Source organism: Rhipicephalus microplus, chromosome 9 (assembly GCF_043290135.1).
Source record: "Rhipicephalus microplus isolate Deutch F79 chromosome 9, USDA_Rmic, whole genome shotgun sequence".
Taxonomy (NCBI): Eukaryota; Metazoa; Arthropoda; class Arachnida; order Ixodida; family Ixodidae; genus Rhipicephalus; species Rhipicephalus microplus.
In genome coordinates, this window is record NC_134708.1 from 96,685,950 (window position 1) to 96,711,153 (window position 25,204).

General features: G+C 48.6%; 1 protein-coding gene across 1 annotated transcript in view; it reads left to right on the top strand.

Annotated features, from left to right (window-relative positions):
- The window catches only part of LOC119164686 (ATP-binding cassette sub-family C member 4-like), a 124,324-nt gene that overhangs the window by 84,118 nt on the left and 15,002 nt on the right, over positions 1-25,204 (top strand). Inside the window, exons 18-23 of the mRNA XM_075874117.1 lie at positions 3,113-3,188; positions 4,885-5,101; positions 7,299-7,609; positions 8,575-8,901; positions 17,094-17,195; positions 17,907-18,098. Of these exons, the coding sequence (XP_075730232.1) occupies positions 3,113-3,188; positions 4,885-5,101; positions 7,299-7,609; positions 8,575-8,901; positions 17,094-17,195; positions 17,907-18,098 (1,225 nt within the window). The remainder of the gene's footprint in view (positions 1-3,112; positions 3,189-4,884; positions 5,102-7,298; positions 7,610-8,574; positions 8,902-17,093; positions 17,196-17,906; positions 18,099-25,204) is intronic.

Below are 25,204 nucleotides of genomic sequence, written 5' to 3' on the forward strand. Positions count from 1 at the left end.
GCTCCTATGAAGCTTCCTACGAGACCGATCCATCGGTGTAAATACTGATTGCAATTTTTTGTCGTATATAACGAGTTCTGTAGATTTGTTCGTAAATAACGTTTCATGTAAACGCTCATCTTTTGCTGGTTCCTTTCATTATTGCTCTTATATTTCCTGCTTCATTATTTACTCACTTCTCTTTTTTTGCTTTTTAACTTCTAAAAGCCATTATATGAAATTAATTGATATTGACAAATGACAGGTATTCCTGGCAGCTTTGTAACTCCTGCAGGACCACCTTTCATAATAATGATGAATAAAGAACTGAATTGAAAGAAAAATGTGGATATTTTGGACATATTCCTCCTTAAGTATTGACAATGTAGCCTGTCGTGGAGCCACTGTTGAATCCCGGGACTTCTCGAAATTCCAGAAATTCTGAGGCATACCTGCGCACCTGTACGTGTTTTATGCACCACGGAGGCGACAGATGTCTTTCTGCTGAAAAAAAAGCACGACGAAAGACATTATCTACGAGTGAAAAAAAATATTAAAAATTATGGCTTTCGGTCAGTGAAGTGGCAACACACCAATATCGTGATCGGGAGCTCGGCAGATATTTCTTCCATGTACTTTGGAATTGTCAGTGCACACGTATGTTGGAATTAGACGCTCCCTTGCGATGACAGTTTTCTGTGAGGTGAGGTATTGCGTCGTAAGACTAAGCACGGGCGTAGTGCCTGGCCTGGCAAACTTTCGAGGGTGTGGATGTTCGTCTTGCATGTATTTGCCAGCAACGGCAACGCCACGGGTAGATTGGTTGATGGTTCTCTGGTACTGTTTGATACAGATGATACGAAATTTGAAACGGTGCATGCTCAATGGTGTACACGCCATTTTTAGATTGCCTAGAGCCACTTGTTGTAACTTGTGAACTACCACAAGATTTGTGCATTGACTTTTTGGATCTAGGCTAAAGTTGCAACCAAAACATGTCTGTTGGTCGTATAAACCACGTCCAGGTAAGCCTTTGTTGCCATTTGACTCAGCGCACCCAAACCTTGTACAGGGGACCTCGAGGGGGGGGATTTTTTTCCTGTTCACTGATGGGGGCTTGTGCCACTACTGCACTGGTACAAGCTTTCTGAAGCAGAGTACATGACTTTGACAGGGTACCCATTTCTTGCGCTACTAGCCATTGCGAAAAGCAAGTTCAGGGGCATAAAAAGCACCAACCGGGTGCAAAAGCACGTGCCAATTCAAAGGAATACGACCGTAGGGGTGCCGAATATGCGAAGGTTGTCACACAACACGAAAAGAAAGCTCAGCGTCATGACATGGGGCTCACATTTTTGGCCCCTCAGAAGCTCTCCAGGTTGTGAAAAGCGGAAAAGACATGTGCCAAAGAAAATGCTGTCACCCTCTTGTGTAGTGTGAGAAAAGAGTCGTGTTCTGCACGCCAGTTTCATGAGGCAAGTACAACGTCGGACAAGTGGCCATGTGTCTCATTATTCGTCTCAGAGAGCACCAACAGAACCTGTGAGCGGTCGCCTGCAGACACTTAGAAATGCACTGCTGAGACTGTGGTTGCTGCCCGCATTTCTACGGTAGCACTGTCTTAGCTAGGCATGGCGAGCGAATCGTTCGAGAAATTTTAGAGGCACTTGGAATTCAGAGGCGAGGTGACAAGATGTGTCAGCAGGACACACCTGTCACCCAGCCTATCATAGTCCGTGTTATGTTGTTTAACCCTTGAGCTCTCACACAAGCCTGGCCAAAATTTTTATCACATTTGGTCGAGCGCTTATTTTTGTAATAGCGTACTTTCACAAAAGATGCGATCGTTTGGAGGGTCGGGTAACAGCAGCGTAGTCACGAGGCGTGACTTGCTGTGCGAGCGTCTGCATTACATGGAATGATTTTGTTGCGTTGTCAGCTGCGTGTGAAGTCGAGCTACTTAGCAGTGACGTTTAACAATTCGCAGTAGCCGAAACATCGCTAGAAAAAGAGTGCCCCCTGACGTCCCCTACACGCCATAGCGAAATGGTGGTCGCCAGCGGTGAATGGGATTTATAGCCGGCAGTCTATTTTCAAACATTTATGAAGATAAGGGACACTCTGCTCGCCGAAAACCGCAGACTGTTGTGCGACCGTGTCGTGGGCTTTTTTAGTTGCATCCAACTACAACTCGCACAAACCTATCAGTGGCTAGGGTGCTTGTCTACGGACCAGATAGTCGCTGGTTCGGTCTCGGTCGCGGCGGTGGCATTTAGACGGAGGCGAAGTGGCAGAGGCCCTTGTACGGTACGAGGTATAAATTTGTGAAGCCCTACATTAGGGTGTCTCTCATAATCATATCTTGCTTTTGGGACGTAAAACCCCAGATATTATCTGAACTCACACAAAGGAGGGCACTCCCATTTTTACTGCTTCTGTGGTTGCGCTTGCGGCTGGCCCTAATTTTTCAGCGAAATTAAAAGAGCAGATAATAGTTAACTGTCACACACTGCAACAAACATACATCAACAGAAGATATATTTATTAGATAAAAGCTATGCCTGGTTACGCATATGCTTACCCTGGGTTTTCACGACTGCTTAGTCTGTAAAGTGAAATTTACGATGACGAATGTCTTGCGATTTCACAAAAATATTTTTAAGGTCTCGCAAGGCAGCGTGCATAAACGCGCACGTTCTTTTCTGAGCAATGACGTCCAATCATAACGTCCTAGACGTTGCTTTATGACTTGATCAATGAAAATCGTCAATTGATGGTTCAATGATCGTGATCGTTTTTATTTCCCAATCACCATCATTGGTGCCAGCTATAGGGAGTATTATTATCTCAACGTGAGACACGAGCGCTCCACGCAAGAGACGAGCTCGCAGACTCCGCTTCCGTGAGCTCGTTGCCTTGCTCGCATCTTACGGCTATCATGGTCACACATTGGTTCTTAGCTTAATAAAAAAGCCACATACAGACTTCAAGGTTGAAACTGTAGTTTTGTCATGTGAGGATGTCCCGCGGCTTGTGTGAGCACTCGTTCTATATCAATCGATGAAAATATCACTGATGGCACTTGCATGCTCGTTTGTGTTTTGTTTTTTTTTTCTTGTTTCTTTTTGCATAGAAAGACCCTTACTGATTCCAGTCAAGAAATAAACCGAGGAAAGATCACCATCGACGAACGATCGCAACCGGAAAAGGTGAGAATTTATAGTTGTATTTTTCGGCAGTTAGTAAGCGCTGAGGATTAGTTATCCATACGCTATGCACTTCTAGTCTGTCGATGTGATAGCAAACTTCGTCGTGAGTTTCAAGAGGACATATTTAACTGTGTTTTTTTTGCCTTACTTCTGTGGGATTAACAGTGTATACGAGACAGTTCATCCTTACTTGTGTAGGATGAACTGTCTGTATATAAAACTCAACAAAGCGGAATTCTCATGATAACGCGCAGTGAAGTTATTCTTCATATCTTTTTCAAGCTACACGTAATCAGGATTCAAAATAAGGTTCTCACAAAAGAATCAATGGTCAAACGTATGGTGCCGATGGCACAGACGAGAAACTCAGTGCTACATAGAACTGTAGGAAAGGGAACAAAAGAGAAGGAGAGCAGATAACAGACGAAGCAAACCACGTATATTTGATCAGGTAGCAAAAGCTGCAACAGGCTGATCCACTGAAGCTTAGTTCTTCACGAAGGCTTACCGACTTAAAGCGCTCTGTGAATCCCTTGCTTATTAAAGTCTCGATCCAAGTATCGTTCATCGATATTTCATCGTGTTTCAGTTCACTAAGGGACGGCTTTATGCTCTCCCTTAGTAGAGTATGACGTACTCAAAATTGTCAACCCCTTTTTCTAAAGTACAATAACGACACTGGGTCAGAATCTCCCATTCTGATCGCGGAACCATTCGGGCAGAAACAATCGTCTCGAGGGCCTATGTGCAACGGATAGAGTTCTCTCAAGGGCCCAGGATAGTTCCGTAGGCCATCGCGTCTTTTACTCGAATATGTGCTTGACAATAAACTGACGGGAATTGAATGGAGGGAGCATGAGATGGTAACATAACGCTAAAATAAAATAAATTTCCCTAATTACTTCTCTAAAAAGTCATTTTGATAGATTGCATTAGAAAATACAGACGACTGAAAGTAATCACATAATTTACTTTTAAGAAGTAATAACTCTACATTGAAGTACTTTATTAATTATATTATACATTTATACACCAACTCGTGTACACTTTATTTACAACACATATATAGCGAAATTTCAGAGTTGCTTGTTTAACTTCTCAGACGTTAGCTTTGGCAATCAGGTTTAACATGACTGTTGTTTTACTTTCCTTTTTTCGTGATATTGTTATGTGAACTTTTTAATAGGCTAAACGGACATGCTATGATGTAAGCAAAAGTAATTGGAAAAGCAATGCGTAATTTTCTTGAAATTACTTCCTACACGAATTTATTATGTTATGAAATGCGAGCCCTCAAAAATAATTCACAACAGTATTAACGAGAAGAAAAGGTGCTTTCTCTACTCTAGCTGCATTACTTCAGTTCGTTATTGTCTAGGCTGGATAGCAACTTTATGAAGATTGAAATGGAAGCACAGTTGGATCAAGTGCCTTCCAAGACCTCTAGGCTAAAACACCAGCAGTAAAGGCCTATTGTAAACAGCTTGTGTTGTCATGTGATTGCACTCGTTGGACGTACGACTGTGGCCTATTATAAAAATTAAGTTGAGAAATTCAAAAACACCAATGTCGAGGTGGGACACTTGCACGGTGTGTCCCCTCTGACTGAACATCGGGGAGGGCAAGGTTCTGACCCCCCTGACCCCTGCGCCCCATATTTACGCCACTGCACTGTACTCGCGTGCGCTCATTACAGAGCTCCCTGGAGGTGGTGCACCGCCTGCTGTCCTTCTCGGGAATGTGGAGCTGGGTGTCCATACTGCTGTTCGTGGCCTGCGCCGGCGCAGTCGCCGGTCAGCAGTTCCTCATCAGGGCCTGGACAGATGCCGTGGGGAGAAGGGTCGCCAACGAGGACAGACGACGCTCGGATGCTGCCTGGGTGGCTGGTCTCGTTTTCGTCTCTCTGTGCGACGGTAGGCGTGGGGACACGACGCGTTTAGCACCTGTGCACTTAAGAGTCTTAAGGCCCATAACTTACCCACGGTAGATGGCCCTCAATATTACAGTGCCATTTAATCTCTTCCCCAGTGACACACAATGATTGCCAATCAAAATAACTAGTCTCTACCTGCGATAAGCTTTGCTGCGTACTTAGAAGTCTATTATTTTTAATGATGAGAGAGAGAGAGACAAAGATACAAGGAAAGGCAGGGAGGTTAACCTGACGCACATCCGGTTTGCTACCCTGCACTGGGGAAGGGATAAAGGGGAGAAAAGAGGTTGCAGAAAGATGAGAAGGTACACACAATCACGAGCACACTCGGGGAGCATACACAGTTTACAGGCGGTCGCTCAGGTTTGTTGACTTAAGGTAAAGTAGCAGTGCTTTAGTTGCTTTCTGCGCAACTGAGGCAGATGCCCAAGGTCCTAGTATCTTCTGCACAAAAAATGGTCCGGGGTCAAGTCGATTCAAAACCATCCGTAGCTGGCATCGCTGTGTGTCGTAGCAAGCGCAGCTGCACAAGACGTGTTCGATGGTCTCTTCATCTCCGCAGTAGTCGCATGTAGGAGTGTCTGCCATACCAATGCGAAAGGAGTACACCTTTGTGAATGCAACACCCAACCAAAGGCGGCATAACAGTGTCACATCGGAGCGGGAAAGTTGTGATGGTAGCTTTAGCTTGAGCGAAGGATCCAGTTCATAAAATTGACACCTTTGGAAGCTGGTAGACGACCAGAACGTGCGTGTGAGATCTCGAGCCAGCAGGTAAAGTTGTCTTGCTGCATCATTCCTTGATAGAGGAATTGGGACTACACGGGTTTGTTCATGGGCTGAGCGGGCTGCATCATCGGCTAATTGATTTCCGGTAATACCGATATGCCCAGGCAGCCATTGATATATAATATCATGCCCTCGTGCTAGAGCTTCATGATGGCAATGTCTTTTTCTTGTACCAGTTGGTCATGGCTCCTCCTACGCATGGCAGACTGCAAACTCTGAAGCGCTGCCTTCGAATCACAGAATATGACCCATTTTCCTGGACGTTCTTGAACGAGATATTGTAAAGCAGCCCTTATAGCAGCAAGCTCTGATGCCCCAGATGTAGTCATATGCGACAACTTAAACTTGATTGTCATTTCTGCAGCCGGAATAACAGCAGCACCTGATGAGCTGCTGGATGAGACGGACCCATCAGTGTATATCTGCGTTCGGTCTAAGTACAACTCATGTAATAATAGCAGTGTTGCTTGCTTCAATGCTACTCCGGAGTGACTGCTTTTTTTTTGATTGCCGGAATTTCTAGACGTACTTGCGGCTGGTCGAGGCACCACAAAGGGCATGCCGTTCTCGCAGCTGGCGTATATCCTGATGGAATGCTGTTTAGGTGCTTGGCTATGACGTCTGAAAACGTAGCACGTGGTCTTCCGGAAGGTATAAGGGCCAAGTGGTGGTCGGGGACACGGCTAGCATGTCGAATGTGCGCTCTGAGGCAATCCACAACTATATATGTCCTGACCGGATGGTCTTTGGCAAGCATGATTGTGGCATAAGTAGAAGCGCATCGGGGCAGTCCTAGGCAGATACGCAGTGCCTGACCCTGCAAACTCTCCAATGAATGAGTATTCGATTTGCAAGTGTTAGTCAGTACCGGCAAGCTGTAGCGCAATAGACCTAGAAATAGGGCCCTGTACAGCTGTAGCATGGAGGCCACAGAAGTTCCCCATGCTTTACCGCACAAGAATTTCATGATATGCACAATAGATAGCAGTCTCTTTTTCAAGAAAGTACGCACAATGTGGGCTCCACGAAAGACTTCTGTCGAATATTATGCCCAGGAAACGATGCGTCCGTGCATATTTGACACTCTGCCCATTGATGTAAACAGGGTATGGCGTCATTGGTTTGCGTGTAAACGCCATCAACGCGCACTTCACAGTTGAACTTTCCACTGAAGTCTATCTCGTTCGGAAGGAACTTGCATCTATCGAATTTCGTGGTGTGCTACAGAGATACACCCACGCGAGCGCAGGCATACGCAGGATTCCGAATGAGAAGGTGCAAGTCATACCGCAGTGTCGCCCCTTTTATTTCTATTTTTCCTGTACTGGATGAATGTGACTAAGACCGGACGCACACACATGCTATATACATTCACCGGTTGTTCGCAGTGATGTTCCGCTGCCTGGGCGTAGTGGCCATGGCGTGGGGCAACCGGCGGCTCTCGCAGCGGCTTCACGCCAACATGCTGAGCCGGCTTCTGTCCAGCCCGACGTCCTTCTTCGACTCCACGCCCCGAGGTCGCATCGTGACCCGCTTCTCGCTCGACCTGTACGCCGTCGACCTGCGCCTCTTCCTGAGCGGCAAGCAGTGCGTGCAGAACGTGCTCGTGGCCATGGGCAAACTGTGCGTGGTCGCCAGCCAGGCCTCGATCGTCGTGCTCGTCGGCGCTGTCGGCGCGCTCGCAACGCTCGTGGCGCTGGTGAGGGGATCTCACGACGAGCTCGTATTCGCACAGCAACGATACGGGCCTGTACCTCGGTAAAGCGAAGTGCATTTGATGTGAAATAGCTTTTCGTATCCGAGCCTTTGTTCTAAACCGATTTCTAAACTTAGTGCGAGGACAGAAACGCAAGCCAGGTGACGGTTATAGGCCTTTTCACTGAAGGCTCCTTGGGCCCTGCCATAATCCTTTCTGAGCTGTTGTTAAATTGCGTGAACCCTCAAGTACGCACGGCCGAGGCTGTGACGTGAGCTTTTGTACTCCCGTGCAACAGCCCAGAAAGGAGAGAATTCTGCTCTCCGTAAAAAAGATCTATTGTTGTGAGACCAAAAGAAGCCATTTTTACTCGCTGATTTGTTAGTGTGTCTAGCATGTTGTTCGGCATTCATTACGATGGGGGGGGGGGGGGTGCATGTGGATATTCTGCAAATATTTGCACGTGCTTTTTGTCTCCGCTCTGCTTTCAGCCTTGATTTGGTGCTTCTTTCAAGCGTCGGGTAGCAAACCTTAAGTATGTGTGCCTTCTAACATGCTTGGCCGTCCCTCAATTCCTCACATGCGTATTTGATTGCCCCATTTTCTTATCACTGATGCTCTAGCGTTACGCGCCGTGATTGCCTAGTTTTTATGGTGGTGGACTTCTTACTGGGAGGTCGTCGGATCGAATCCCGATCGTGACCGTCCGCATTTCATAGGAGGCAAAATGCTCGAGGTTTGTGTCTTTAGATATGGATGCACGTTAAAAAAGCCCACGAGGCCAAAACTTCCTGAGCCCTCTACTGCTGCGACTTCCATATAACGATAACGTGGCTTTCGGTATCAAAACCGAAGCAATTATTATTATATCCTCTTCGATTGGGATCTTTCTTATCAAAAGAGCGCTGAATAGAGGGACAGATGCATGCCTGTGTATGCTGCCCAGTGCACCTTCTCACTTCCGGCAGGTGTACAGCGTCCGCGCGGCGTCGCTGGTGCTGTACACGGAGGCGGCGCTGGTGGCCCGAGCCATGCAGCACGTCGTCGAGACCCGGGACACGCTGACCACGGTGCGCAGCTTCGGCGCCGTGGGCCGCTTCTGCCGACTCTACTGCCGCCTGGTGGACGCCGAGGCCAGGGCGTTCGGCGCGTACCTCGCCTCCTACCGCGTCACCCGCTGCCTGGCCGCACTAGCGGGACTCGGCGTGGTGCTGGCCACCCTGGGATTCACGCTCGCCGCCAGTGACGGCTCCGCTAGCGCCGACGTCGGGCTGGCTCTCAGCTCGGCACTGTCGGTAACTATACACACTCGTTATCAATCGAAAATCGGATATGCAGTAAAACTTAAACATAGTTTTCACATTAATACTTTATTGTTGTTGCGGTGTTAGCGCCCGCCTTCCTAGGCCCAATACTACTGAGAGAGCGAAAGATAGAGCTAACTATATGGCACGTGCGCGCCGATATCATGCTTCAACAAAACGAATAAAGCAAAGAGGAAGTGAGCGAAAACACAACAAAGATAGAGATATGTAACTATCATTGCAGAAAATCTGCTTAACGTTAGATTAATGGGAAAACCTTCCGCTCTCGGACGAAAATTTCGGCCGGCTGCTCCGTGTGTAGACAAAATGGGTGAAAATTGCAAACGAAATCTGAAGGTGGTGCGCTGCGCTCACGCAGCAGCGCTTGACTCGTTGTAGTGGGGTGGCGCTGCTGCGCTAAGGCGTTATATGTATTTATATTTTCGAAGGTCGCAGGTTCGGTTCCTGCTCACGGCAAGTTATCTTTTCACCCATTTTTCTGTCTTCACATTTAACTTACAATTTGGTCTAATCATCTCCCCTATACTTTCCCTGTTATTATTGTCCTTTAGATCTCATTTATACTGTGTCAATATATATATATATATATATATATATATATATATATATATATATATATATATATATATATAGTGTGAGCGCTGACTACGTACTTCATCTTCATCTGTATGACCAAACCATTGCAGTGATCATCATCGTATGTCACGCGGGCTGGCTCTCTGGCTCGTGCGTCTGGATTAAAAAGATAACCTGGTTGCTGCCGTACCGGACGTGGTCTCATAAGTGATGGAGGTGCGGGGTATGTGAAGCGCTTGTCATTGATGCCAGTTCGTCCTTGATTATCTCTCGCAGGTTGGGAGGAGGTGTGCGGACACACGCAATGGCTGGGTTGCCTGAAATAAGGCCGTGAAGTTCTTCTCTGAGAATTGTGCGGATAAGGGCCCGCAATTTATGCTCTTTGGTAAAGCGAGCGTCGCAGGAGGCGTGTGGAAGGCGCATGGAATGAAGCGCGTCCAGGCGTTGGCATGTAGTGATGACGTCCCGGACGGTAGTCGGATTCTGGATCACGAGAGCATTGAAGGCCACAGAGTTGATACCTTTCAGTAGATGACGGATGCGATCGGCCTCCGTCATGTCATTTTGTGCTCGGCGACAGAGAGCCAGAATATCTTCAATGTAGGACGTATACGATTCGTCGTCCCCTTGGATGCGGGTTGCGAGCTTCTGTTTCGCTACTACAGAACATTCTGCAGATGTGCCAAATACCTGACGGAGATGCCCCGTGAAGGCCGACCAATTGGAGAAGTCGCTCTCGTGGTTGTAATACCAGGTTTTAGCGACGCCGTCGAGGTAAAAAGGAACGTTGCGCTGTTTGTGCGCCTCGTCCCAATAATTACAAACGCTGGTTCGATCATAGCTGTCGAGCCATTCTTCGACGTCTTCGTTGCGAAGGCCGGAAAATACCGGAGGGCCTCAATGAGAGGTACTCACGGTGTAGTGAAGCCTAGGTGGCTGAGAAGGAGCGGTTGCAGCAGCGGGCGCGTTGGGTTCTGCCATCGCTGTTGCTTGAGGGCACAACCGTCGACCAGACCGGAGCTCCAGGGGTGACGGGTAGAGCAGGAGGACGTGGGAACCAAAGCACGCTCCACCACTTATGAGGCCACGTCCGGTACGGTGCCCCGTCTCCTGTGCGCTTTCCAGTGCCTTCGTACGCAGAAGTTGCATCGCGGGCCCCTGCACCAGTTCAAGCCGTGCCTGCGGACATTGGATGCGACCATGTGGCTGCGATGACAACGCAAGTGCCAAGGCCACGCGACTATTCTACATGGCGTCCTCCGCGCCCCATCTGCTTCTACTGTGGCATAAGGGGTCATATATCCCGTTTCTGCCGCCGCCGTCAGCAGGATGAACGACGTAGTTACTCAGCTTACGAGAGAGACTTTGCCCCGAGACCCGATGAATACGATCCCGCACCGTATTCATCCACCTCCCGTCAGTTGCCCTCCCCTCCACGGTCTCATGCTGCGCCTCATCCTCCTCGTTCGTCTCGCCGCCGTTCGCCGTCACCATTTCGGCGTACGTCATCACCCCTGCGTCCCGCGCCGATCTCTCTGGATTCGGAAAACTAGAAGGTGCAGTTTTTGGAGGGGAAACTGCTTGTTGTCGGAACGTTACAACTCCTCCGTCTCGTCCAGCTAATTTACTACCTGTTTGTGCGGAAGGTGTTTTTGTTGATGCCCTTATAGACACTGGAGCCGCAATTTTGGTAATTGATCGTGAATTCTGTTTCCGCCTGCGTATAGTGCTAACTCCTTATGCCGGTCCCACGTTATGCGGCGCTAATGACAGTCCAATTTGCCCGACCGGGTTGTGCACTGCTCGTGTTCTCATCGATGGAATCCGTCATCACATACAATTGGCTGTGCTGTCTTCGTGCGCTCATGAGATAATCTTAGGCTGGGACTTCTTGTCAGCGGCGTCTGCTGTAATTTCGTGTGGTCGGCCCCTCATTCGTATTACGGACACTGAGCTCTCTTCTGCTGCCGACCTTTCGTCGCCCAACCTTGTGACAGCTGCGGATTTCCTCCTGCCTCCCGGACAAGAACGTGTCCTTACGATCAAGTCACGAGACATTCTAGATGGTGACGCTGTGGTTGTTCCTTGCCAGCGCTGCATTTTTCGAGGGATCACCATCGCATCTTGTTTAGTGCGGTTCTCCCGTGGTTATGCAAGCATCACGGCCTGCAACACGACGCCAGAACCACTTCTTTTGCCAGAGGTGACCACTGTTGCCAGCATTACCGAAGAAGCAGCGCTTTGTGTCGTCACTGGTTCATCTGCTTCGTCATTCTCCAAGTGTATGCCAGCGGAAGATGCATTTCCTGCTCTCAAGGCCACTTTATGTGAGCATCTGAACCCAACGCAAACTGATGCCTTGCTAGCGTTATTAATGAAGCATAAAACTTGCTTTGACGTTTGTTCCGAAAGTCTGGGTCAAACAACAGTGACCGCCCATCGTATCGACACCGACGAATTCCGTGTGATTCGCCGCCGCCCTTACCGTGTGTCGGCTTCTGAACGCAAGCTTATAGAAGAACAAGTCAACGACATGCTCGCGCGCAACGTCATCAGGCCTTCGACAAGCGCATGGTCTTCTCCTGTCGTACTAGTGAAAAAAAGGATGGCTGGGTACGGTTTTGCATTGATTACAGATCACTCAACAAAATCACTCGTAAGGACCTCTACCCAATGCCTCGCATTGACGACGCTCTTGATACTTTACAAGGTGCCGAGTACTTTTCAAGTCTCGACTTGCGCTCCGGTTATTGGCAGATTCCAATGCACGAGTCTGATAAAGAGAAGACTGCGTTTGCTACACCAGATGACCTCTTTGAATTCAATGTGATGCCTTTTGGCCTGTGCAATGCCCCAGCCACATTCGAACAGATGATAGACACGGTACTGTGGGGATTAAAATGGAAGACCAGCCTTTGCTACCTGGACGACATTGTCATCTTTTCGTCCAGCTTCTCACAGCACCTGGAACGGCTAGATGAAGTCCTCACGTGTTTAGCTAAGGCCGGTCTCCAGCTCAACACGAAGAAGTGTCGGTTTGCAGACACACCATCAAGGTATTAGGTCACGTCGTCAGTAAACATAGCGTTGAGCCCGATTCCGACAAGGTTGCCGCGGTACTGCACTTTCCTACACCAACAACACAGAAAGACCTTCGCAGCTTCCTTGGCTTAGCGTCGTATATCCGCCGCTTTGTACGTGATTTCGCTACTATTGCGGCTCCTCTGCACAAACTTCTGACCACGAGCGCATCCTTTGTCTGGTCGGATGGCTGCGAAGCCGCTTTTCACACCCTCAAGCAGTGCCTCACATCACGGCCAGTGCTTCGCCATTTCGACCCTGCAGCACCTACTGTGCTACACACTGACGCAAGTGGACTTGGCATCGGTGCTGTCCTTCAGCGGAACCATGCTTCCGAAGAACAAGTCGTGGCCTACGCGAGCTGTACTCTGTCACCTGCTGAGCGAAACTACAGCATCACTGAGCAAGAATGTCTCGCCATCGTGTGGTCCGTACAAAAGTTTCGCCCTTATTTATACGGCCGGCATTTCACAATAGTGACTGACCATCATGCTCTGTGTTGGTTATCGTCTCTGAAAAATTTGTCGGGACGCCCTGCCCGTTGGGTACTACGATTGCAAGAGTATGACTACAGCGTCACATATAGGTCGGGTCGAGAGCACCAAGATACCGACGCTTGTCACGTTGCCCGCTCTCGCAAAGCGCCGAAGTATCACCTTCCATCTGTTCATCACCGCCCACCAAAGTGACCAAACAGACGGCTGCTGCTTCGAAACTGTTAGTTGCCTCGGCGGACCTTCTTTCGTCCACAGATCTCGCTTCGCTCCAACATGCCGATACCTACTGCCGCACAATCATCGATCGGCTCACTGGCTTATCGCGTGCTCCAAACAGCCGCCTAAGACGACAACTTGCCCGTTTCAAGCTTCAAGAGGGAACATTATGTCGGCAAATTTACCATCCTCTGGGTAACCAATGGGTTCCTGTCATTCCTCGCTCACTTCGTCTGAAAGTTTTACAAGCGTTTCATGACGATGCGAAAGCTGGCCACTTAGGGTTCCACAAGACCTACGACCGCCTCAAGACTCGCTGCTTTTGGCCTGGCCTCTCCACTTTTGTCGCCAAGTACGTCGCTTCCTGCGCGTCATGCCAGCACCGAAAACTTACCACGTCTCTTCCCCCGGGGCCATCGCAACCACTGCCGTGCCCGTCCACTCCCTTTGAATTTGTCGGCATAGACTTATACGGACCTCTTCCGCTTACGCAAGCCTGTCACCGTTGGATTGTTAATGCCGTAGACCACCTTACTCGCTACGCGGAGATGGCAGCTCTTTCATCTGGTGCTACCTCTGAAGTAGCCGATTTTTTCCTTCGCGCCATTATTTTACGACATGGCGCACCGCGTGTGCTCCTTAGTGACCTTGGCAAGACATTTCTTTCACATGTCCTTGCTGAAGTCTTACAGGCCTCTAACACCATCCACAAGACCACATCAGCGTATCACCCAGAAACTAATGGTCTGAATGAGCGTTTTCACCGAACTTTGTCGGACATGATCTCTATGTACGTGCAACCGGATCACAAAAACTGGGACACAATACTTCCTTTCGTCACGTTCGCATATAATACTGCCATACAGCGTACGACAAATTTCAGCCCTTTTTTTCTCGTGTATGGCCATGTACCGACTTTTGTTATGGACACCACCTTTTTGTCCACATCTTTCAATCCATCTTCATCTCTCCCGGAAGAGTTCGCCACTCGCGTCGCCTTCTGCCGTGAAATCGCCCGCGCCAACACTGCTACCATTCAGGACAAGAGAAAAATCGACATTGATGCGAAGCGTCGAGTTGTTGTGTTCCGCCCAGGTGAGGAAGTCCTTTTGTGGACACCTGTTCGTGTACCTGGGCTCTGCGAAAATTCCGTCACCGATATCTCGGTCCATACACCGTCCTGGAACGAACATCTGCAGTCAACTATCGCGTTGCTCCTGTCAACGCGGCTCCTGATCGCCGTCGCCGCCACACCGAGATCGCCCACGTCTCTCGACTGAAACGATATATTCGGCGTCCCAACCCTTCCTAAGTTGCTGCCCTCTTTCGCGAAGGGGGGAAAATAGTGTGAGCGCTGACTACGTACTTCATCTTCATCTGTATGACCAAACTATTGCAGTGATCATTATCGTATGTCACGCGGGCTGGCTCTCTGGCTCGTGCGTCTGGATTAAAAAGATAACCTGGTTGCTGCCGTACCGGACGTGGTCTCATTATATATATATATATATATATATATATATATATATATATATATATATATATATATATATATATATATATATATTATGACCACTGTAAGAAACCACTGTAAGAAACCACTGTATGACCACTGTAAGAAACCAGGAGAGGTATTCTCGCGGTGTCCACTTTGTGGTCATGGCCGATTCAGCCTCCACTGATCGGCAGGTGCCGGCGAACAGCGCGCCGCTTGTTTTCAGTCTTTTTTTACACATTATGATTTTGACATCACGCAGCTTTCACAGCTCTCGACATAAATGAGCACGATGGAATGCATTTCGCCACTAGAAATTCCGCACCCAGAGATCCGCCTTTTGACACACATCTCTGACGCCTTGCATATACTACTATCACGCTAGCCTTCAAAATAGGTCTAACGCGACCACCCACCTGACGCTCCTGCAATTTCGGTACGCGTCCCCGGCATCGCTCTTCAAACATTTATGCCAGCTCATACGCATGTCCAGACTTGTCAAGTTTCTTTAAGTGACCCCGCCAAGGTGGCCTAGGGGTGAAGGGGCTGAGCTGCTGACCCGCAGGTCTTAGGATTGAATTTTGGCTGTGGCGGCTGCATTTTAGATGGAGGCGAAAACGCTGCGGGCCCGTGTGCTTAGATTTGGGTAAACGTGAACGAACCTCCCAGTGGTCGAAATTTCGGGAACCCTCCACTACGGCGTCTCTCATAATCATACCGTGGTGTTGGGAGGTTAAACCGCACATATCAATCAAGTTTGTGTAAGGGTCTTGTTGCCGCCTATTTCGTGCAGTCAAGTTCCGTTTTACGCTGAGAAAGGGCTGGCGGATTCGGTGCGTTGACGTGGTCAAAAAACGCCATGACGTCAGAACTCACCTTTTTTTTTCGCGTAACTGAACGCGCCCCAGCGAATCGGACACCATGAGAATGACGCCCAAGAGAAGGTGAGGTGCTGAGGAGAAAAAATTATGTAAACAAGCAGCGTAACTGCTAATGCAAGAGAGAAGCTTGGGAGAAAGTAGAGCCTTGGCGAGATTTAAGATTCGTGGAGCCGATGTTCGACAAGTAGTCTTGTGTCAAAGGCAGACGACACTACTTTTCGAAATGTTCACGTCAGCGACACTACCTGTCCAAGCATTTTGCATCTCTACACTCGGTTTCATTTGCGACGCTGCGGAAGCGGTGATAGAAGTTCGGTCAGCTAAATGTATAACTCCGCGCATCTCGCGCTTGGATTTTGCATTGGAAACGTGGCCTCCGCGATGGGCTCCAGCTGGGCGCTGACGGAAGCAATTGCGGAGGCCACACTACGAAACGCAGAGAAGCCCTTGGAGTGACTCTGAACCACCTATCTACAACTGCATAAATATGGGGCCTATTTGTTTCTCACGCACAAGAAATTTATATCCATTATTATAAAAACAACAAAAGAAACATATTACGTGTAGCAAAGTCATTGAACTATTACTTTGTGCGAGTGGATCTGGCGCAAGAGGTCCCCCTAGATTCCAAAGCGTTCCAGGTGACGTATTGAAATGAGTATAGGTGCCCTTTATGTACTATAAGCGAGAAATGGTTGAGAAAAGAAGAACTTTCGCCTTGGTTCCAATGGACACCACATTGTAAAGCGACCTCTCAATTGTGCTTCAACTAAACAGGAACCACATCTACCTCAGTGCATGTTATGTTGTTTAGTTGTGGCGCCTTGTGTAACAAGTAATAATTAAAAATTATGTTGTTTATTAGACGTGCCTTGTGTAACAAGTAATAATTACACTTAAGAGGACAAGGAGAGAGCATAGGGGATTAACGAACAAACTGGGGCTAAGGATATCATAGTTGAAATAAATAATAGGAAATGGACATTGGCCGGGCATGTAGCGAGTAGGCAGGACAACTGCTGGTCATTAGGGATAATTGACTGGATTCCCAGAAAAGGCAAGCTTGTTAGGGGGAAACACAAAGTTATGTGGGCATATGAGATAAGGAAATTTGTGGGTTTAAAGCGGCCGCGGCAAACACAGCACCGAGTCGACTGGTGGACCAAGGGTGGTAGTCAGGCTGATAATTTGAATGATATGTTTGAGGTGATGTGCAGGAAGTGCATTAGCACTAACTTTAATTTATCTTACAGGGTAAGTGTGCCACGGTATGCTATCGCATTAATACGTGTGTCGGTTAATACAAGCGATGCAGTTATTGCGCTTGGAAAGCTGCGCACTCACGCCAACTTGAGTACAATTTATATGACGGGAGATGATTTGTTATAACGGAATACATCAACTTTTCAATCGCAGATACCAATTCTGATGATGTCCATCACGTTGTCGTTGTTCGCCGTCCTGCAACTGCTGGTGCAATTCCAAAGGACTCTGGAGTACACGGAACTGCCACAAGAGGTCGGTACTTTCGTACTTATAAACGTGCCCGCCCTGTAACCAGCATCTACATATCATCGTGCATCTTTTCCACACATATATTCTTGTTGCCATATATGCTGTCGGACAATTAAAAAAAGCGTGTCTCCCTCATATTTCACATTTACATATACCAAGACACTGACATCGCATAATAAAGTCACTATGTTGTCATATATTGCATGGATTATTTCATTCAATAAATGCAATGAGCAGGTAGTGTGAAGAAGATTCGTCGTTTCCTTACTGCTGGCGGATTTCACGTACACCGTCCAATGGAAACTTAGTTAACAATGAAGAGGCTCCATGTACAAACTAATTGTTCTGAAAACCCTTACGAGACTTGGATGTTCTGCATAATCATCAAACTTCGTCAATGATCGTAAATAACTTTTTTACCACATGTCTTATCAGAAAAAGCTTTACAGAACCTTTGTACATGGTAATCAGCTTGAAAAAACAGAAAAAAATTACATCCGCGAAGCCTAACTAAATACGTATGCAATACATTTATTGTGTACATTAAAAAGTTGAGAACCGACTGACCAGTCAAAATGATGGCAACGTTGACGAATTTTATTCAATTTCATGAAGCATAATTTGAGCTAAGTGTTTCGTGTTCAATCCTCGGAATGCTTATTTGTGGATCAAATATTCTTGCGTATTTATTAATGGCTTGTTTATTATTTGTAGGAGCATGACCAAGAGCCGAAAAAGAGGCCCTCGCTGCAATTCCGGCGGCGCCGCAGCAACAGCATTCTCCTCGAGGAAGTGTGGCCGACGAGGGGCAGAATCGAGTTTCAGCGCTACACCGCATCTTACCGACCCGGCGTGCTGCCCAATGTTCTCATCAGGGTCAACTTCGTCATCGACGGCAGCGAAAAAGTGAGCACCGAAATGTCGCAGCGAGAAGCGTAACACGGGTGTTGATATAGGAGGACGCAAGAAAGAGTCGGTTGGCCTAATAGGTGGTTCATTGGTAACTAATAGTACTGACGTGACTTAATGTGGGCGTATCGTTCCCGATTCTGGCCTGAATCTCTTTGAAAATTACGAAGTGAAAGAGAAAAAAGTTAAGGCATCCTCGCAGTACTCGTGCCAAGCCTGACGGAAGTGCGGAGCTGTGTAGCCATATTTTTCTTTTCAGTGTTCTATTTTAATTCCTCCTTTCATTATTCATTGTTCTCTTTACCAGCAGTTCTGTCTTTTTTTTCTCTATTACTATTTATTTCCAATTTACTGCCCGTTTATTTTCATTTTTCTTCTTTCTATTTCTCGCTTGCTTACACTTTTATATATATTTTCATACGTGTTTTTACCTGCGCTGTGCCAAGCGATGACAGCTCAGGTGCGTCCCTAAAAGGCTCCGTACTTGATATCATCTTCGAAGCACTCGAAAAACAAGAGGAAAATCAAAGTCGTCGTCGCGCGATGCGCGCTCATTATAATAGCTACAGATGGCTATACTACACGTGGTGCTACCAGCCTTACGCCAAGCTGCACAGGACGATGATAGCATAGGACAGTCAGGGCCCCTTAAGTGCTTCGCACTTGTAAAATAGAAAGAATCGTTACCGACGACCTTGTTTCGCTTTAGTTCGGCGTCTGTACATAGAATTATGCAACGCCGTAAACTCGGCGCTCACTTCCTTTCGGTGTCGTAGAAGCCTGGTGACTGTCTTACATATCATCATCTTCATATTTACCCCTAATGCGTGAGCGTGTGTAAGGGCGAGCTTGCCGACGCGTGCACGAACTGTTTTCTCTATTTGTGAAAAGAATGAATCGGGGAATAGTAGACACCATTGGTGCTAGCAGAAGCTGATCCCGACCACACAAACGTTGCTGTAAGGGTAGCAGAACTAAAGTTAATGAAATAAAGTCAGCCGAATGGACCTTTCGATACTGATCGATTTTTCATTCTTCACGGGCTCTTTAAAATATTACGGTGATGAGTGCAGTCAGAACAGAAACCTGCGTATGAACCGATTGCAAACATTCTCGTTGCTTGGGCATTCCTAGACTCTGCGAAATGTGATTGCTTACCAGAATGTAGGGGGCAATCTGTTTTCCACATTTCCAGCGGCGTAATGATTACGGTGGTGAAAAATGTAAAATGGGATTTGTATTTATTTTATCTTGTAGCACACCACGCGCCTTCACTTTAGATCACTTTTGCACCCTTAAAGCAACTTCAAGCCATGAACACCGTTCTCCCCCAAATGGCGTAAAATGGATGTGTTGTGTTATTTTCCTTCCTCGAATAGCCCTTCGGTTTGCTTGAAGTTTAACCCTGTACCTTAAACAACCCTGACAAGGGAAGGGTGTTCATGTTCAACACTCACTCAAGGGCGATGGCGTAGCAGGCACGCTAATTGTGCGCCAACATCTCCTCATATATTGTCACGACGTCGAAACAGAGGTCTTGCGGCAGAAACTGAGACGCCAGAAGCAGGTAGGTTCTTTTAATAGAACGCGCAAGCGAGTTCTTCTTTTTCATTCATTTCATTGTACTTCATGGCACATGCACAACTGTCATTGTCTTTCTTTTCGACAAGCACGTGACATTTGCCTCCCTCCGAAAGAGGCATCGTCCCGATGCGCAACCTAGGCGCTCTACCAGGCGTATGAAGTGGTCGCGTCAACTGGATAAATACGGTTTCATACGCACGACGTGTACGACTTCGGGTAAATGATTTCGACGCTTAGAACTACAGTCAGTGTCGGGAACAACTTCATAGTTCACGTCGTTCAAACGTCGCGTGACGCTGTATGGGCCAAAGTATCGTCTTAGCAGTTTTTCCGACAGTCCACGTCGACGTATCGGAATCCAGACCCAGACCTTGTCGCCTGGTGTGTAGCTAATAAACTTGTGTCGGGGGTCATACCGTTGTGCATCTTGAGGATGTTGATTACAGATGCGCACACGCGCGAGCTGTCTGGCTTCCTCGGCGCGCTGAGTGAACTCTTCGGCGTCCACATGGATGTCGTCACACTCATGCGGCAACATGGCGTCCAACGTTGTCGTGACTTCGCGACCATAGATCAGACTGAATGGCGTCATTCCAGTGGTTTCTTGTCGAGCGGTATTATAGGCAAAGGTCACGTACGGCAATATATGATCCCAGTTTTTATGTGCCGTGTCAACGTACATGCTGATCATGTCTGTGAGGGTCCTATTGAGGCGCTCTGTCAGTCCGTTTGTCTGTGGATGGTAAGCAGTTGTTCTCCGGTGAGCTGTACCGCTGAGTCTGAGAACCGACTCCAAAAGTTCTGCGGTGAAGGCAGGTCTTCTGTCTGTGATCATTGCTGTCGGAGTGCCATGCCGAAGGACGATGTTTTCGATGAAGAACTGAGCGGCCTCTGCTGCTGTGCCGCGCTGCATAGCTTTAGTCTCCGCATAACGGGAGAGATAATCGGTGGCCACGATTATCCATCTGTTACCTGTTGTGGAAGTTGGAAAGGGGCCCAGGAAATCCATTCCAATCTGAGTGAACGGCTTCGCTGGTGCTAGGACTGGATGTGAAAGACCGGCTGGCTTGCTAGGAGGTGCTTTGCGTCTTTGGCAGTCGGTGCAAGTTCGCACGTGATGGTTAACATCAGCGGGTAACATTGGCCAGTAGTACTTGCATCGCAGTCGGCACAATGTTCGGGTGTAGCCTAGATGACCAGAAGTTGCTTTATCATGGCACGCTTCCATTTTTTTCTTTTCGAAGAGAGGCAGGCACGACGAGCAAGTGCGGGTTGCCGGTTGGTGAGAAGTTTTTCTTATAGAGAACATCGTTTCGCAAGCAAAAAGATGGCAGTCCTCTGGCAAATAACCACGGCACGTCCTTACGTCGTCCTTCTAAATATCCAATGAGTGGTAACAGCTCGGGGTCACTGCGCTGCTCCTGTGCAATAGTGGCCGTGTTGACGACTCCTAAGAATGCCGCGTCGATGTTTTCGTCATCACGAGCGACAGTCTCCACTGGCGACCGTGAGAGACAGTCGGCGTCGGTGTGCCGCTTCCCAGATTTATAGACGATGGTCATGTCGAACTCTTGAAGTCTTAGGCTCCAGCACGCCAAACGGCCAGATGGATCTTTAAGGTTGGTGAGCCAGCACAAAGAGTGATGGTCGCTAACAACCTTGAAGGAGCGGCCGTACAAATATGGACGAAATTTGATGACCGCCCACACCACGGCGAGACACCCCTTCTCGGTAGTCGAGTAGTTCTCCTCCGTGCGAGAGAGAGTTCTGCTGGCGTAGGCTATTACTCTTTCACAGCCGTCTTGCCACTGCACCAGAACGGCACCCAGACCTACATTGCTGGCGTTAGTGTGAAGTGCTGTAGGGGCTTCCTGGTCGAAGTGCGCGAGGACTGGAGGTGTTTGCAGGCGTTGTCGTAATTCATTGAACGCCATTTGCTGTTGTTCACCCCAAAAGAAGGGGACGTCCTCACGTGTGAGTCGTGTCAATGGCGCCGCAATAGACGAAAAGTCCTCAATAAATCGCCGGTAATAGGCACACAACCCTAAAAAGCGTTTCACGGCCTTTTTGTCGCATGGTGCAGGAAATTGCGCTACGGCGTCTATTTTGGCCGGGTCAGGTCGAACACCCTCGTGACTGACGACGTGGCCTAGGAAGCTGAGTTCGTTAAAACCAAAATGACATTTTACGGTTTTAAAGTAAGGCTGGTCGAACGTATGGCTGGGAGGACGGTGAATAAACGGCTGAGATGTTCCTCGAATGTTGCTGAGAATACAATAACATCGTCCAGATAGACCAAGCATGTTTGCCACTTCAGGCCTGATAGTACGATGTCCATGAGACGCTGAAAAGTGGCTGGCGCCGAGCACAACCCAAAAGGAAGCACCTTAAATTTGTATAGACCATCGGGCGTCACGAAGGCCGTTTTTTCACGATCTCTGTCGTCGACTTCTATCTGCCAGTAGCCGCTTCGGAGGTCCATTGAAGAGAAATAGCGCGCATGACGCAGCCGATCGAGTGAATCGTCTATGCGGGGCAGTGGATTGACGTCTTTCTTCGTGACTTGGTTCAACTTGCGATAATCAATACAGAAGCGCAAGCTGCCGTCTTTTTTTTGACCAAAACCACGGGGGACGCCCAAGGACTTTTCGAAGGTTGTATGACGTCATCCGCGAGCATCTTGTGTACTTGCTTCTGAATCTCCTCGCGCTCCTTCGGAGACACACGGTAGGGGTTTTGCCGAATCGGTCGCGTGTTGTCTTCAGTAATGATGCGGTGCTTGGTCAATGGTGTTTGCTGTACCTTTGACGTACGCGAAAAGCAGTCTTCGAATTGGTGTATAAGTTCAAGCAGGCGCTTCCTATCAGAGGGCGGTAGCGTAGAGCAGATGTCCACCGACAAAGTTGTCGAAGTTGGGACAGCCGCGTCATCTGGTTGCAAGGTAAAACAATCCCCGGCTTGGTCTACATCGTCGTAGTAGGCAATTGCGGTACACTTCTGGATTTGACGGCGCTCGTTGCTGAAGTTTGTGGGGAGCACTTCTGCCTGTCCACCAGTAAGCGCCAGGACGCCCTTCGCGATGGAAATGCCTTGCGTGAACAAAAGAGTGACTATGTGCTCCGCTATCACATCTTTATAGCAAGGACACCCACTGGACACCGACACAAGGCAGCAGGATCTCGGTGGGAGTGTCACATCGTCGGCTATTCGCAAACGGCCGCGCGGTTCTTCACTGCTGTTGTCGGCATAAGTATGAGCGCAAAACGTCACCATACGTTGAGGGATGTTGATAACAGCGCCATGATCTTGAAGAAAATCCATGCCCAAAATTAACTCTTTACAGCAGTCTGGCAACAGGACGAAAGTGGCCACGAAGCTAAATCTCCGATGCGAAGTCTAGTGGTGCATTTACCCGTGGGTGTCATCAGCTGACCACCAGCACTCCTTATGTGCGGCCCTGTCCACGGTGTCTTGACCTTTCTGAGGCGGTCGGCGAGCTCTTGTCGCATGATTGAGAAGTCGGCGCCAGTGTCTACCAGTGCTGTAACGTGATGTCCGTCAATGAGAACGCTCAGATCGGCACGTACAACTTCATCAGCATTATTATTCGTCGTCGTATTCATCGTCGTTGTCGTCATACCTTCTTGCGATGATTGGGGGAACTTTTCAGTGTGTCGACGATTGGCAACCTTGCCCCCCAGGTCGCATCAGTTAGTTTCCCGGCGCGGGCTAGGTGAACGGCCTCTGGTGACGTCCGCGTAGCTCTGAGGGAAGTCACGGTGACGCGCAGGTGATGGAGATTGCCAGCGACGCGGTGGGGTTGCTTGAGCAGGCGATAGTTGATCGGCATCGTGGGCACGACGGTCTTCGGAGCGGAAAGAAGCGGGACGAGAAAAGTTCCCGAACCCAGAATCGCCGTGACGGCAATAGCGGATGTGACCAGGTTCTCCGCAGCGGTAGCAAATAGGTCGACGGTCAGCCATGCGCCACAAGTCAGTTCGGCGAACTGGTGGTCGTCTCGTAGAATCTCGTTGCCACCAAGGTACGGCAGTGGGTCGTGGCTGGAAGGGCGTCGCCACAAATGTCGGTGGAGGACGACGGACCACATCAGCGTAGCTCGCTGGATGTGGCTCAGGATTTGGCGCGGGTGGTGTAATGGCTTGCCTCAACTCCTGGCGGACGATTTCGGCAACAGATGCGACTGGCGGTTGCGCAGGGGGAACGCATAGGGCCCGAAGTTCCTCACGCAGTATTTCCCTAATCATTTGTCGCAGGGAACTTTCGCATACGGCAGTGTTCTGAGCTGCAGCACTTACTGCCGTGTGGTTCTGCAGGCGGTCAAAGTGTCGGCGTCGTTGTTGCAGTGCGCGCTCGATGACTGTCGCCTCTCTTATGAATTCATCTACAGTTGTAGGTGGATTTCGTACGAGGCCCGCAAACACTCGTTCCTTGACACCCTGCATTAGGTGACGCACCTTCTTCGACTCGGGCATGTCAGGGTCAGCTCGTCGAAACAGACGGATCATACCCTCTGCGTACATGGCGGCTGTTTTCATTGGGTTTTTGCACACGTGCCTCAATCACTTGCTGTGCGCGATCCCGTCGATCCGAGTTAAAAAATGTAGCGAGGAGCTTTCGACGAAAGTCTTCCCAAGATTGGAATGTAGCCTCGCGGTTCTCATACCACGTGCGAGCGCTATCTTCCAGTGCGAAATATGCACGGCCAAGTTTGTGCTGTTCGCTCCAGTGGTTGGATACAGCGACCCGTTCGAACTGTTCAAGCCAGTCCTCGACACGGAACGCGAGGATGTTCAAGAGCTACCTGCGAGGGAAGAGTGGTCTGCGATGGCGGGAAAACCGAGGATGTCGTAGGAGCTGCCATGCTGGAAAGAGGCGGAACAGGTGCGGTCTCTGGACTTAGGCCTAGTAGGCGCCGACTGAATCGATGCACTGGAGTCGTGACGAGGGGCTGAGTCTCTGGACTAGGTGAACGGGTCCGAGCAAGACTGTCCTGCATCAGGTTGTAGGCTCCAGTACCTCCACCAGTGTCACGACGTCGAAACAGAGGTCTTGCGGCAGAAACTGAGACGCCAGAAGCAAGTAGGTTCTTTTAATAGAACGCGCAAGCGAGTTCTTCTTTTTCATCCATTTCATTGTACTTCATGGCACATGCACAACTGTCATTGTCTTTCTTTTCGACAAGCACGTGACAATATAACATCCACAGAAAAAAATATAGAAACACCTGTGCCCCATACGAAACAATATCAGCTGATAATTGAAGCTTGTTAATTGGAAAAAACGTTGACTCTTGGGGATTTAGCATAACAGATATACTGGCTTAAGAGATGTCTTTAAGCCGAACATCACTATACGTGTAATATGTGGACGTATATTGTTTTGTTACGCATAAGAGTCATCCGCAGTGGCACTGAAGCGAACCCGTGCTATAGCAGGTGTCCACGTCAGACCTGTGTGGAATTATTTTTCGCAGCCTGAGTCCTGTGTCGAAGTGGGTT